The sequence below is a fragment of the Hemicordylus capensis genome, chromosome 16, assembly GCF_027244095.1.
Source record: "Hemicordylus capensis ecotype Gifberg chromosome 16, rHemCap1.1.pri, whole genome shotgun sequence".
NCBI lineage: Eukaryota > Metazoa > Chordata > Lepidosauria > Squamata > Cordylidae > Hemicordylus > Hemicordylus capensis.
Genome location: NC_069672.1, coordinates 13,697,649 through 13,712,368, shown reverse-complemented (window position 1 = coordinate 13,712,368; position 14,720 = coordinate 13,697,649). Strand labels below are relative to the sequence as shown.

The 14,720-nt window shown below is 44.6% G+C and overlaps 1 protein-coding gene across 1 annotated transcript; it reads left to right on the top strand.

The window, feature by feature from the left end:
- Positions 1–2,358: 2,358 nt before the first annotated feature.
- Positions 2,359–14,243, top strand: LOC128338343 (solute carrier family 2, facilitated glucose transporter member 5-like). Its single transcript, XM_053280598.1, has 13 exons — positions 2,359–2,490; positions 2,976–3,050; positions 4,703–4,798; positions 5,757–5,914; positions 6,559–6,683; positions 7,222–7,374; positions 7,455–7,580; positions 8,324–8,511; positions 9,999–10,109; positions 11,661–11,762; positions 12,242–12,317; positions 12,435–12,562; positions 13,824–14,243. Exons 2-13 carry the CDS (start codon positions 3,006–3,008, stop codon positions 14,052–14,054), a joined length of 1,539 nt encoding a protein of 512 aa, XP_053136573.1. The 5' UTR covers positions 2,359–2,490; positions 2,976–3,005; the 3' UTR covers positions 14,055–14,243.
- Positions 14,244–14,720: the final 477 nt, after the last annotated feature.

Sequence of the window (14,720 nt, the reverse complement as noted above, 5' to 3'; positions counted from 1 at the left end):
TGAAAAGAAAATAGTTGCCTGTCCCCAACAGGCTTACAATAAACATAAGGGGGAGACCAGCAAGAGCCACAGGTTGGTGTAATTGTTAGTGAAATCAAAAGGCCTACTGCAGTGCTTCTCAGCCACAAAAGAATGCACGATATCCATAGAAAGTAATATGCTCAATTATACACACATGTTCACCCAGTACATAGTGTGGAGGGGAGTGGGGCGGATATATGTAGTTGGGGGGGACGAATCCAAAGCCGAGGGGGAAGCAGGAAATAGCCCAGCTGCCAGTAGGCTCTCTCCACAGGATGTTCTGCATCTTTGGGCACCATCCCATCCAGCACGTTTATTTTTTTAAAAGGGCAGAAGTGGCAGCTACAGTTAGCAGAGGAAACTTTCTCGGTTTGCTTTGCAGGAGATCACAGGAGATGTCCAGCAGCTGTTGTTCCGACCCCCCAAGAGCCTCAGTGGAGAGGGGAGCAGAAGGCTGGGAGAGCATGGAGGTTGGGGCCCTGAATAGAGCGGATGTGCTAAGGAAAGGCTAGGAGCAAGACCTGGACATATAAGGCAACTTCTGAGCCCATTGGCAGCTGGGTTTTGCTTTGAATTAAGTTTTCCATTACCCACGTCTGCCCTCTTCTGGAAGGAAAGCAACAAGCAGCACACTGTATGCCCACCCACTATTAAAGGCTGAGAAGCACCCTTGCGGGGCTCAGCAAAGGCTATCATGCCTGGCTGCCAGAAACCAGGCAGAGAGTCCCACAGCACCCGGCAGGTTCTTGTACCTGCATTGCAGCCCTACCGTGACTCAAGAATGACAAGGATCTCCTGCCAAGAGAGATGAGAGCTGCTTACTCGGCTGTCTTTTATACAGCTTTCAAAGGCACAGGAGATGTTGGGACAAAAGGTCTGGCAACCCTATTTATCTGTTCTCCCACTTGATCTCTGATGCCATTCAATAAAAGCTTTAACTTTGTTGCAGCTGGTTTGTTTATTTAACATATTTTGATACCACCCAAAACTTGTGTCTCTGGGTGGTTTACAATTAAAACCATTTAAAACGAACCTTAAAAATCAAAACCATAAATCTAATTAAAAGCCTGGTGGTGCAGTGGTAAAACTGCCGCCCTGTAACCAGAAGGTTGCAAGTTCGATCCTGACCAGGGGCTCAAGGTTGACTCAGCCTTCCATCCTTCCGAGGTCGGTAAAATGAGTACCCAGAATGTTGGGGGGCAATATGCTAAATCATTGTAAACCGCTTAGAGAGCTCCGGCTATAGAGCAGTACATAAATGTAAGTGCTATTGCTATTGCTTTTTGAAAGTTGCCAGAGATGGGGAGGCTCTTATTTCAACAGGGAGCGCATTCCAAAGTCCAAGGGCAGCAACGGAGAAGGTTTGCGAAAACTAGAAAAGACTGCTCCCCCCACTGGTGGCTTTGAGCAACAGCCTTTATTTATGGTTTCGAGACGATCCTGCCAACCCCAAGTAAGCTACTGCTGAACGCGGGTAATCTGGAAAGGGCCCAGGTGATTCAAGAGAGCTGGAGGGTGAGAAAGCTTGGCAACTGGATATGGAAAGCACTACACTTGAGATGATGAGTGAAGAGATATAGGAACATTCGATCTGTATTTATAACTGTGATTTGGCACTAAAAACATGCAAGTAGTTACCTGGCCTTGTGGTCATTCATTGTGGAACAAATATGGGTGAACCAACCAGATCGGCAAGTGGGAGCTGAGGTTGCTCAGCAGAGAGGAAAATGCACTCTTCGCATGCCCAGAGGCATGCCTCTGTTTTATCACTCCACATGTTTCAAGTAGAAATGAAATTCTGGAGGAGGTTAAAGAGTGATATAACATTCACAAGAACCAGCATTAGTATAGTGCTTTCAAGTGTCCCGGGAGATTATGGAACACTTCAGTTCAACAAACATCAGCCTGGTTCACACAATTATTCACATCGGGTTTAATGTGGGTTACCAAAATTAGTGTGATTGTGTGAACCCACTCCAAGGTGGGAAATTCATCTTAGGCCATCAACCACCTTGGTGTAGGTTCACACAATCACACGAATGTCAGTAGCCACATTTAACTAAGATTTGAATGATTGTGTGAACCAGGGCATTACATGGCAACTCTAACCACCACCAAGTAAGGTGGTCCAAGAATAATATCCTCAGATTGCAAATGAAAGGGCTGGGGCTAATGCCACTGAGTACATTTGTGGGTTTTGAACAGGAGACTTCCTGATGTTTAGTGCTCTCGGACACAATGCTAGACCAGCTCTATTGCAGGAAAATAATCCACATTGAATTATGGTGAAGGTATGTTCCTACACCTGACCTTCTTCCCTCTTCCAACTGTCAACAGCTTCTACCAGAACCTTCCGGCTTCCTTCTCCTGATTGGCTCCTGCAATGCCGTTGGCCTTCTGAGTGACTTATTTCAAGAGAAAACGAGGCTTGCTTGATTGCCCCCTTTCTCACCAGTACAGAGAGCTGTGGTGAGTTTGTGTGTTCTTCAACTATTCTCTCACAAGGCGGAGATTGTTTTGTGCAGGATGAATTGGCTGTCGACAAATGCTACATATACCCAGTTTGGGGGCTGTTTATCAGCTCCATTGGACTCTTAGAAGCTTCTGACATTGTTTAAGTGTTCAAGAGATAAATCAGAAGTTTAACACAATCCTGTCTCATGAATGTTCACTGCCAGAATCTCTGATGTTGGTCTCTAGAATAGATGGCTTTTAAAGAATGATTAGACAAATTCCTGAACCAGGGCTGCTCTGTCAACAGCTATTGGCCATGCTATTAAAATCAAATACTGGGTGATGAGAAACAGGAGGCAAGTTATTACCTTTAGGTCTGCTTGTCAGCATCCTGAAATTCCTTATTGGATCAGATGCATCTTTGGTCTGATCCGGCCAAGCAATTATCATATTCTTAAGCAAGCCGGAAAAGACAATATTACCCCTTTCTTTCTCCACAGTTCAGCCTTCTGATTTCTATCCAAGAAAGCATGGAAAGATTTAAATGGCTCACCACTGTCGGGCCCAATAGAGAGGTGAGTTCATCTATCCAGTCAGGTTTATAAATCAATGACAATCTAAGTTGATGAGATCATTCACACAATCAAAAACTGTGTTCTACCCAGGTTTGGGAGCTGTGTGTACTGCCAGTTTTCAGTGGTGTGGAAGCAAGGTAGGAGGAAAAGCTACCCAGGTGTTCCTCCTACCTTGTTTCCATACAATCACTACTAAAGGTAAAGCAAAGTGTGCCATCGAGTCAGTTTCGACTCCTGGCGCCCACAGAGCCCTGTGGTTTTCTTTGGTAGACTACAGGAGGGGTTGACCATTGCCTCCTCCCGCGCAGTATGAGATGACGCTTTTCAGCATCTTCCTATATCGCTGCTGCCTGATAGATGAGTTTCCCATAGTCTGGGGAACACACCAGTGGGGATTTGAACTGGCAACCTCTGATTTGTTATTCAAGTCATTTCCCTGCTGTGCCATTAGGTGGCTACAATCACTACTACCCAGCTTTTAATCCTACCTTGCTTCCACACAACCAAAAACTGGGAGCACACACAGCTCCCAAACCCACGTAGAACTTAGTTGTTCATTGTGTGAATGTCCTCGATGTGTAATCATTTTCTAGGCTGGGCATAAGACCAGTATATAAGTCAATAATCTAATATTTATAATTATTGGTAACAAATGCTACGATGTGCATGCAGTGATGGTATACTGGGAGAGCAGAGGATAAAAACAAGAAAGTATCAAAAACTAGGGAAAGACTAAGGAGGGGGGAAACAAAGTGCCTTTCACTGAGAAAAGCGAGTCATTTCCAATTGTTGTGACTCTCATCACAGTCTGCATCTTATAAATATTTACTGATGTTTCCTGGAAGGTAGTAATATGATGTAAATGGCATTTCTGGGTACAAACTATTGATGGGAGGAGAAGAAAAAAACTTCTTGTAGGTGGGGAGAAATACCAAAGTGCTTTCCAGTTTAGCTGCTCAACAGCGGCAAAATGCTGCAGTTCAGGCAAATCACATTGAAAATGTAAAGAGCAAACCAGCTGGAGGAGCAGTCTCGTGAAAACTAACTACCCGAAAAAACTACCCGAAAAACCAGCAACTTTTTAATGCCAGATATACGTTATAGCACTATATTGCAATGATTAAATTCGAAACAAGGCATTGGAAATATGAATGGCCCCTGCTGTCAGCGTCGGGACTGCAGTGTCACAACATGGGAAGTGTGGAAGCACCCTTCAGAGATACCCCGTGACCCCGTTGCAGGGTCTAATCTGGAAAGCGCCAAGGTAGTATTTGAAAATATGTGAATTACTGTGTCTTCAGAAGTAGCAAGGTACTACGAAGACCAGGAAGTGCTCTCCCCAGAAAAATGCAACAGGAAATTGTGGAAAGCAATATTAATGTGTATATTGATACGTTACCAATAAATAACCCCTGTGGCACAGGGTAAGGATTATGCAAGGCTACACTCTGGATTGTTAGAAAGATTGTCAGAATAGAATCAACCAATCTGTAAGTACTGCATCTGACAACTCTCCTTACTCTATGTTTAAATTCCGATTTTTATTCTGTATTTAAGTTTAGCTTTTTACTTGTCAGTTTATACAATGTTTAATTGGAATATACATTTGCCCTATGCACTCAAGCCAGAGTATCTATTGCTCTTTCTTCTAGGATCTGACAAAGGTGCTTCTTCTGGCTACAGCAGTTTCTTCCTTGGAATCTTTTCAATACGGTTACAACTTCTGGCTGTCGAGCCACACATTTGTGGTAAGGTGGTGCAGATAACTTCTTAGAACAGGGTTAACGTGTCACTCCAGCGGTCTCTGCTTACCAAAGGCACCCCATATTTCCTGTACCTCCTCTATTTTTTGCCATGAAAGGTGCGGGGGGGGGGACTCTAAAAACGCTTTCAGGTTTTCAGTGTGCATGTTTTGCATTAGGGTGCTCTGGATCCAGCCCCTTTCCTTGGTGTCTAGAAGTTGAATGTCTGAGGAGGAAGGTGAGGGAGATGCATCTGGACCCTAGTGTGCATGCATGTAAACGTGCACACATGCAAGGGGTACACTGTAGTAGCAACTTGTACTAACAAGCTGGAGAGGTGAAAAAGGACGTCTCAGCTGCTTGGGTACCAGCAACCACTCTCTTGCTACCTTCTGGCTTTGCCCAGATGGAACGGAGCCATATGGACTGGATGGCGGAGTGAGATAAAAATGCCCCCATCAGGGCCCTCCCATATGCTGTCAACCAGGTTCGTATCAGAATGTAGACGCAGAAGTTATTAGTGGGACACAAATCGTAACTGATCTTGTAAGCCTCCTTCCCTACAGAAATGTAATGTGTGAATGAAACAAAGAAGTGCATAACAGAGGTTCACATTTGGGCAGCTAGGATTGATTGCAAGTCTGTCAAGTGTAAAGGGAAAGTGTGCCCTCGAGTCGGTGTCGACTCCTGGCGCCCACAGAGCCCTGTGGTTGTCTTTGGTAGAATACAGGAGGGGTTTCCCATTGCCATCTCCCGCGCAGTATGAGATGATGCCTTTCAGTATCTTCCTATATCGCTGCTGCCCAATAGAGGAGTTTCCCATAGTCTGGGAAACATACCAGCGGGGATTCGAACCGGCAACCTCTGGCTTGATAGTCAAGCGGACACTTAACAAAAATGTGATTGCTGTATTGTAATATGTGGGGAGGTCCAAATGACGATTGTTTATGTGCTCCTCTCGTAGGGAATACATGGCGATGATAACACAACACAACAAGAAGACACGGACGTCGAATCATCAGAAGGCGTCACAGTCCGAGAGGCTTTTAAACTTGCCTCCGTCCCACTTGGAGGTATTGTTGGGTCTCTTTTGGCCGGCTCCCTCTTGGATGTGTGTGGCAGGTAAGGAGAGAGAACACTGTGATTGATCAGTTTTGGGGATGGGGCTGTAGCTCAGTGGAAGAGCCTCTGCTTTGCATGCAGAAGGTCCCAGGTTCAAACCCTGGTGGCATCTGCAGGTAGGGTTGGGAGAGACTCCTGCCTGCAACCTGGGAGAAGCCACTGCCAGTCAGTGACTGTAGACAACCCTGGGCTAGATGGGCCAAGGGTCTGACTCGGTAAATGGCAGCTTCCGGTCTTCCAGCGACCTATCCTGGGACCTAATTAGGCATGGAGGGAAGGGAACGTGTGGCTCATGCTGACTCTGCAGCAGGCTTCAAAAGTCAGTTTCTGGTCCTTGTAAACAGGGCTAGAAACCGCTCAGAAGCCAAAGGCTGTGGATCAGTACGGCTTACTCTGGCTGAGAGCTGGAATTTGTTGCTGGAGTGCCTTACGCAGCTGGAGTGCCTGGCGCAGCTTTCAAGCTGGAGTGCCTTGCACGGCTTCCTTGTCCCTTCCCACAAATCGCAAAAACAGAACAAAATAGCCATAAAGCGATGGGGCTGCTACTGCAATTCCAAAGTTCCTCCCCCACGTCTCTCACTTGCTCTTTTTCTGTTACCATGCATTGCGATTCCCCCCTAACCCCCAGCTGACTGTGTTTTCAGGAGAGGTACGTTGATGGTCAATAATGTTATATCCATCATCTCTGCTATACTCATGGGTACTTCCCATGCAGTAGATGTCTACGAATTCACCGTCATTTCAAGCTTCTTCTCCGGAATATTTACAGGTCAGTCAGAGACTTCAATTAAATGCTTTATTATTATTATTTTTAAGGAAGCATGCCAAGGCTGATTCATGCTTTTTGAGCTGGAGTCTATGCCTCATTATTCCAGATATCTGTGGCTACTCAGCACTGTAAAGAAGAATGCACATACTCAGAAGCATTCTCTTCTTGCTCATGTGCTACAGCAGGGACACTGAAAACAGGAGCCACCATCCTAAGAACGAACGTGTGCATGCACAAAGGAGATGTCCTGGTTTTGTGGGTTTCACCAGGATATTTCATGGTTCCAAAGAGACAAGTTGCTTTCTTATACTGAACTTGGCTCTTTGGCAAAGGTGGCTTGGTTCTTTGGCAAATCTTGCTGCTGTAGCAAAGACAGCAAGGAGAGCATTACCAATGCATGGAATACTTTTGGACATGATAATGAATGATTACGCATCACCACACCCTGAAGTCTCCTCTTCTCCATGAATTTGTTCATATGCTTCTCTATGTGCCACAGTCATACACTGAATTATCCCTCAATATACTCTACAACCAGGCATCTGCTCCTTGTCTGTCCCTACCTACGTCGGAGAGATTTCCCCCAGAAATGTGAGAGGAGCCATTATCACGTTGCCGATCGTCTTTCTTGGCCTTGGTCATCTGACTGCTCAGCTCTTTACTCTTCGCGAATTGGAGTGGACCAAAGAAGGTAAAGGGAGAAGATATGTACTTTGACCTGTGCCATGTTAAGTACGCCACCACGGTTGATATATTTCTCTTCTTGCACAGACTTGCCAAAATTGATGAGCCTCCCTGGGTGTGTGGGTATCCTGGAAACCTGCCTTCTGCCCTTCTGCCCTGAAAGTCCTAGGTATCTCATGATTCAGAAGAAGAATGAAAAGAAAGCAAAGGAAGGTACGTTGGCGCTGAACACCCCAGAGACCTATGAGCGTGGGCAACCTGTATAGCTGCAATAACCCCTCAGGCTGAAAAGTCTTGACCTGACATTAGATCCCACTGGGTCAGCTGGGATGATATTTTGCCTGGCCTGGTTAGCCCGTGTGATTAAGATGTAAGTGCACAGTAAGCATGCTTGTCCTAAACCACTCCAGTGCAATGTGGTGCTGTTCTTTAATTGGGTGGGAAGGCAGTTTTCCCCAAACTGTTCCTCCACGCAGACCCCACGGTCCAAATGCTGCTATGAAGTAGAGTGTGGAGCATGTAGGGAGCAGGGGTAGAGACTAAATGCTACTCCCACCTAGTTAAAGAACTATGTCCCTACATACCAGGAGGTGGAAATGACTTGTGTGCTCCTTGTAGCTGGAGATGCTGGGAGTTGTAGTTCAACCCCAGCTGGAAAGCCAAGGTCACCTACCCCTGTTCTAGGGGGTTCTAAGTTGGGGCATTTGCCATCACCACTAGAGGGTCTAATATCCCTAAAGGGCAAGTATTTCCCCTTTGCATAAAAGTCAAAGCTGATGTCAGAGAATTTCAGGTTAGACACTGCACCTGGGTTGAGTGGGCTCAGTGAGGGCAATCTTTGCCAACAGCCTCCAAAAACCGTGTTGCTGCCACATATTGCATGTGGTAGCTGAAAGTTTCATTCTTAGCCCCCCCCCCCCACCATTCAAATATTTTCTGCATTTCCTCTCACCCAGCTTTGAAGAAGTTGAGGGGCAAGGATGATGTGGATGATGAGATTGAAGAGATGCGTCAGGAGGATGTCGGTGAGAAGTCAGAAAAGAACATGACTTTATGTAGACTTCTACGTTTCTCAGCCCTGAGGTGGCAAGTCATCTCTGTCGTCGTCTTACTGGTGGGCCAACAGCAATCTGGCATCAATGCGGTAAGGAGGGTGATATCCCATATGCTTAGGACATGTTGAACCAAGAAAAATTGGGAGATGTGAATGAAGACCAGGTGGTCTTTGGTTCACCCATAACTCACTGTCTGTCTCTATTGTTTTGTTTTGTTTTGTTTAAAATATTTATACTCTGCTCCTCCAGTACTCTACTGCTCAGGGCAGTTCACAACAATAAAATAGATACAATGTAAAATAAAATTAACCAAATTAAGTAAACAAGTTAAAAGTCAGGCTAAAACCACAATCAGAATTACGTTTCAAATGAAAAGTTAGGGTTTTAAAGGCTAAAAACTGTGAATTACAAAAACTGAGAGATGAGAGCTACCAGATATAACCAAAGACGGAGCATTAAAAAGCCTCTTTAAAAAGATGTGTGCTTAGTTGTTTCTTAAACACTGAGGGAGGGAGTATGGCAAAGCTCTTCAGGGAGGGTGTTCCAAAGCCGAGGGGCCACAACCGAAAAGGCCCTGTCTCTAGACCCTGCCAACCGGATCTCTGTTAGTGGCGGGGCCATGAGCAGGGACTGAGACCATAAGTGGAGGGCCTTTGCAGGTTCATATGGGCAAATGCAGGTACCCTGCAACAGGTACCCTGGCCCCAAGGCATGTAGAACTTTACAGGTCAAGACTAGCACTGTGAATCTAGCCCAGAAACAGACCGGTAACCAATGAAGCTGCAGCAGGATGCGCGTGATACTCATGAAGCGACTTGCACCCACGAGCATCCTGACAGCAGTATTCTGGACCAGCTGAAGCTTCCGAACCATCTTCAAGGGCAGCCCCATGTAGAGCAATCTACATGCTCTACAATTGCAGTAGTCCAATCTAGGCTGTGTACTGAAGGGAACATTCTATTCTCCAGCTGTTTGTACAGGGGCCAGAAATATTGAATGCTATCAGGATGGTCAGGTTCTATTGTGAAGCTGGCATCACTTAGCAGTTAAAGTGTCACAGGTACAAAGCATCTGTGCTGAGATGGGGGAATGTTACTGGAATGATCCAGAGCCAAACATCATGCAATAGGATAGTTTGGGAACAAGAACATAAGAACAGCCTGCTGCAGGATCATGCCGAAGGCCCGTCTAGTCTAGCATCCTGTTTCACACAGTGGCCTACCAGATGCCACCAGGAGCCTACAGGCAGGAACTGAGGGCATGCCTTCTCTCCTGCTGTGACTCCCCTGCAACTGGTATAATGGTGTTTGGCTTTCCAGACTGGGCTTAGCCTTCCCATAAAAGCTCTAGGAAATGATCAAGGACTGTAAACTGCTTCTTTCCCTTGCAAGTTGAACTACAGGCAAAATGTCATCTCTGCAGTCAGGAAGAATAAAAGAGGCTTCCTGTCTGTCTGAAGCTGATTTTGCTGTGGAAAGCAGAATCTTAGACCCAGGAAATGCTGACAATATTTCATTTCCCCAAGACTTTCAACCACCAATAGGCTCTTCCATGCATCTAAGACTTTTGATTTCAGGTCTACTATTATTCAGATAAAATATTCCTGAAAACAGGGGTGAAAAATGAGAACATCCAGTACATCAATATAGCAGCAAACATAGCTGGCCTCCTCTCACTCTTCGTATCGGTAAGTGTCTCCCAGCTCTGTTTCTTCTTCCTATCTTTAGTTTTCTAAGCTCAATCTGCTTGTAAGGGTGTATCTTTTCTACACACATTTATATCAGTTTAATTTAGTTGTCCTCAAAAGAATGCTGGAAATTGTAGTTTGGCAAAGATTCTGAATCTCCTTTGTTAGAATATTCCACCTCCATGGATTTTGGTTTGGAAGCTATCTGAAGGGAAATTCAGATTTCAGATATGTTTTATTGTTTGTGTGGAATAATACTTGAATAAGAGAACTAACCTCTGACCCTGTTTCTACCTTTTTTGCAGTTGTCAAGCAACTGTTGCCCAATCACAGCTTTGCTAAACTTCCAGATTTCTCCATGTTTCCTGTGGGAATAGAGATACAGTTGCCCAAAAGTGGGGAAATGTATTAAAAGTGCTCAGGAAGTCCCAGAAAATTCCTCACACATAAGAATAATTCTCAGGGATCCCTGGGGACTGGAAATTACTGCTGCTGCTGCTTTTCAACAAAAGTTATCAGAGCTTTACATAGAAAAATAACAATAAAGATGGCTCCCTGTCCCCACGGTCTAAAAAGAAACTCAAGGTGGACACCAGCAACAGCCACTGGAGGGGTGTTGTGCTGTGGCTGGATAGGGCCAGTTGCTCTCTCTCTGCTAAATGAAAAAGAATTGCCACTATCATAAGTGCCTCTTTGCTGGGTTAGCAGGAGTTCAGCTGTTAAACCAGTTGAAGTCTGTTAAACCAGTTGAAGTGTGCAGATGTCCCCCCCCCCCCGTATTGGGTCCTTTACATTTAAGCACCCCTGACCGTGGCAATGGTCACACACATTCAATAAACACTGCCTAAATGTACTGTATATATTAAGTGGTTTACAAATATGACAAATAAAATAAACAGTGCACTTCAGTATGTATTGTACACATGAGGACTTTTTATCAGTGAATAGTGTACCTCTTCTCTTTAATAATGAGGTTGGTTATCTATCTATCTATCTATCTATCTATCTATCTATCTATCTATCTATCTGTTTGTTTATTTATTTATTTGTCAGTCAGTCAAATTTGTACACCGCCCCAAACTTTCATCTCTGGGCAGTTAACAACAACATAAAACAAGTTAAAACATACACAAAACAACTTAAAACAATTAAGGCAATCTTAAAATTAAAACAGGTTAAAACTTAAAAATTTAAAAATCTGGGAAAGCTTGGCTGAAGAAGTGGGTTTTCAAGTGTTCCAGAGAAGAGGTGGGTTTTCAACTCCCCAGAGATGGGGAGGCTCGTATTTCAGTAGGGAGCGCATTCCACAGTCTCGGGGCAGCAACCGAGAGGGCCTGTGCCTGTCCGGCCGCCAGCCAAATGCAATGCTTCCACCATCCAACCTGCAGTCAGAAGAACCGTGTAAAGCAGGATAAGCTGAGAGAGAGCAACTGAGTCTTCAACCCTTGATCTTCACAGACCAATAAGGATATGAACCTCAGTCTCTCTTCACTGCCCTGGCTCCTCCTTCCTAACACATCCAAACTCTCCCTCTGAATTTATATTCTCTAGATTTATATTGTTGATTCATTGGGGCGAAGGAAACTACTACTCTTTGGCTTTGGCATCAGTAGCTTCTTCTGCATTCTGTTAACCATGAGCCTCGAACTTCAGGTTTGTAACTCAAACTTATATTGGTGTAATTTAAAGCTGGCTGTTATACAACGAGCTGTCTCTTGGCATTCTCTCCTCTCTCCACCCTACAAACCTGGTCATGGACTTAGCAGACCCCTTTTTTTAAAAAAGTGTGTTTTTGAACAGTGGTGTTTAGAAAATTCCGGGGATGGTTTGAGTTGGATGATTTGCAGAAGAATAAATGAGATGAAAATATACTTTGGAATGGGAGTACACACAGCTACCCAAGTTGGTCAGGACACTTGTCATGCCTTATTGCTGGTCATGAAAACTAACCTGCTGTGTAGTTTACACAAATTTGCCTGTTGATGTTCTATGACAATAGCTGCATTCTATGGACCACCCATGCGGTGGACCAAGCAAACCCAATTCCAAAGATAAGGAGCAACTCTTGAGATAAGGAGCACCTGGAAACCTCAGTCATATATGATTGAAGCCTGACCATTTTTCTCCAACAGAGCAGTGTCCCATGGATGTCTTACGTCAGCACAGTTAGTGCCACCATCTTCCTTCTGGGTCACACCATGGGACCAAGTAAGTTCTCAAATAATGCAATGAGCTCATTGGAGGTAGCACACTATACAAATGTGATAGAATGGGAGCGCCAGAGAAAAATGGCATTCAACAACTTGATATTTTCTCTCCACGCAGGCCCGGTTCCCAACATAATCACAGTGGAATTGTTTCTTCAGACATCCCGGTCGTCAGGCTTTGTGATTGGGAAACTTGGGCAGTGGCTTTCAAGTTTTCTTACAGCGGTCATATTCCTTGTTATAGAGGTGAATGTTTTTGCAGATCAGTTTACCAGAAAATTAAGCCCAGCCCCAAACCACTCCCCAAAACACACAAATGAGGCCATGTCCCAAGACTGATCAATTCCTTATCATTTCCTGCCCCTGAAAATTTGAGGCATTTTGTTGGGTTTTTTAAAAGCTGAATTTAAAGACATTTCAGAAATGTACATCTTTTTGTATTGTGGTAGGCAAGGTAGACTGGAGTTTGAATCCCTACTTAGACTTAATATCCACCGTGGAGCCTTGACTGTGTGTCAACAGGCAGGTTCTCATGATCCTCACTGGTGGAAGGAGTGCCCAGCCAGGGTCGGAAAGTTGGCCATGCTCCCCATCGGCTGTCATGTTAACCCAGAAAACAAGGAAGAGGAAGGGAGAGAGTGTTTGGGAGCTGTGAGCTGGGTAGAATGGGCATACTCTACCCAGCTTCTCTCCCCAGCATTTAACTGAGGGTGGAGAAAAAGCTGTGCTACCCAATTCCTGCCTCCCAAATGATCAATCACTCTCCTCTTCTCCTACCTTGTTGTTTGGATTTATATGATCAACAATCGGGAGTGCATCCGGTTCTCCTATCCTGATGAGGATTGTGTGAATGAGTCCACTGTCTTTCTGCTTACCATGCTGACAGAGGTTCTAGGGTTGAACCAGGAACCCCATGGTCTGAGGCTGGTAGCTACTATGGACTGTGTGTGCTGAGGCTTCAGAGCTCCCTTCAGGAAGAGAAGGCAATAGTGTGTTTGTGCAGTATAGGCCTCCATAACTGGGGGGTAAGATGAAGCCTCTTGAATGGCCAAGCCTGGTTTGTATGTGTGTGTCCGTGTGCGTGCACATACACACACACACACTCACGACACACACACAGCCTGACCTTCTGCCCTTGCTGGATCAACAGATCCAAACCTCCTGCTTACTGCACTCCTATAAGCTCCAGCTCAAACCCTACCTCCAGCAGCTAATTGCAGAGATCCTGGGATATACAGTATAATGCACACTTCATACTTATATATACAGCCTCCATGATACCTGTCTTCCTGAGTGCTTGTGATCTGTTGTTTTTTTTTAAAGGTGATCTATCTCTAAACTCTTTGGAAGATGAAACCCAGGGATATTTATTAGTTATTTGTTTATTTATTCAATTTATATACCATCCTTCCAAAATGGCTCAATATAAAACACGGGATAAATAAATAAGATTCTTATTGTACTTATGCCCATCTCCCTCCCTCTCTCTCTCTCTTTTCATCTCCAGAAATTTTTTGGGACTTACATCTTCCTAATCTTCTGGCCTATCTGCACAGCTACACTTGTTTACACCTTCAGGTTTATCCCAGAAACCAAGCAGATGACCTTTCTAGATATCAGGAGGATGATGGATAAAAGGAGCAATATCAAGAGAGAGGAACTCAAGGAGGAGTTTAGGCAGCGTTCTGTATTGGACTTTGCAAAAAGAAATGAGCGAAGAACAGCACTGAAACGTTAACAATGTCCTTCCCCTGTCTTGGCTCTGTTGACACATTTGTGACAGTAGTTTCTCTTCTGGTCCTAAAGAATTACCTCCCACCCCACCCCACCCCTGCCTTTTTCCTCTCTATAGATTTCTGTACTCTTGTGACCTGGACATTACCATATTAATTTATAAAATGTATGGCAAATTACAGAGTTGAATATATGAATTGTTCTCCTCTCTCTCATTCCCAATCGCCAATTCCTCCCTGACTGTTTGCTTCTTCCCCCTCCAGTTTGTGTGTGCAGCTAGAGACTACAGTGACTACTGGAGGGGGTCCTTGCAAAATAGTGGCTGGGCATGTCTGAACAATTACTGTTGCATTTCCCTTAACAGCATGGCATCCACCCACTCAAATATTTTTTTCACTTAATATTTTGTCTCTTTTTTACCATCTTGTGTTTAAATTTTTGCTGTAAACCGCCATGGGAGTGCTTTAATGAAAGGCGGTATATAAATTTAACAATAAAAATAAATAAATAAATAAATTAGAAAATAGGGCAAGCTGGACATTCCTCTCCAGTTCAGGGAGAAAATAAGACCCTTTCAGTTACTTTAAGCACTTGCTAGCAGAGTTGGAAAGGTGAATTGAAGGGGGCAGTCATGTGAGGAGAGAAGATGAGGGAAAGGGGAGAAAGTGGC

Coding starts and splice junctions, on each gene's coding strand:
- LOC128338343 (XM_053280598.1), top strand. CDS start 3,006: ATGGAAAGATTTAAATGGCTCACCACTGTCGGGCCCAATAGAGAG. Junction 7,581..8,323: donor TGAAAAGAAAGCAAAGGAAG/GTACGTTGGCGC, acceptor CCTCTCACCCAG/CTTTGAAGAAGTTGAGGGGC. Junction 12,563..13,823: donor TCATATTCCTTGTTATAGAG/GTGAATGTTTTT, acceptor TTTCATCTCCAG/AAATTTTTTGGGACTTACAT.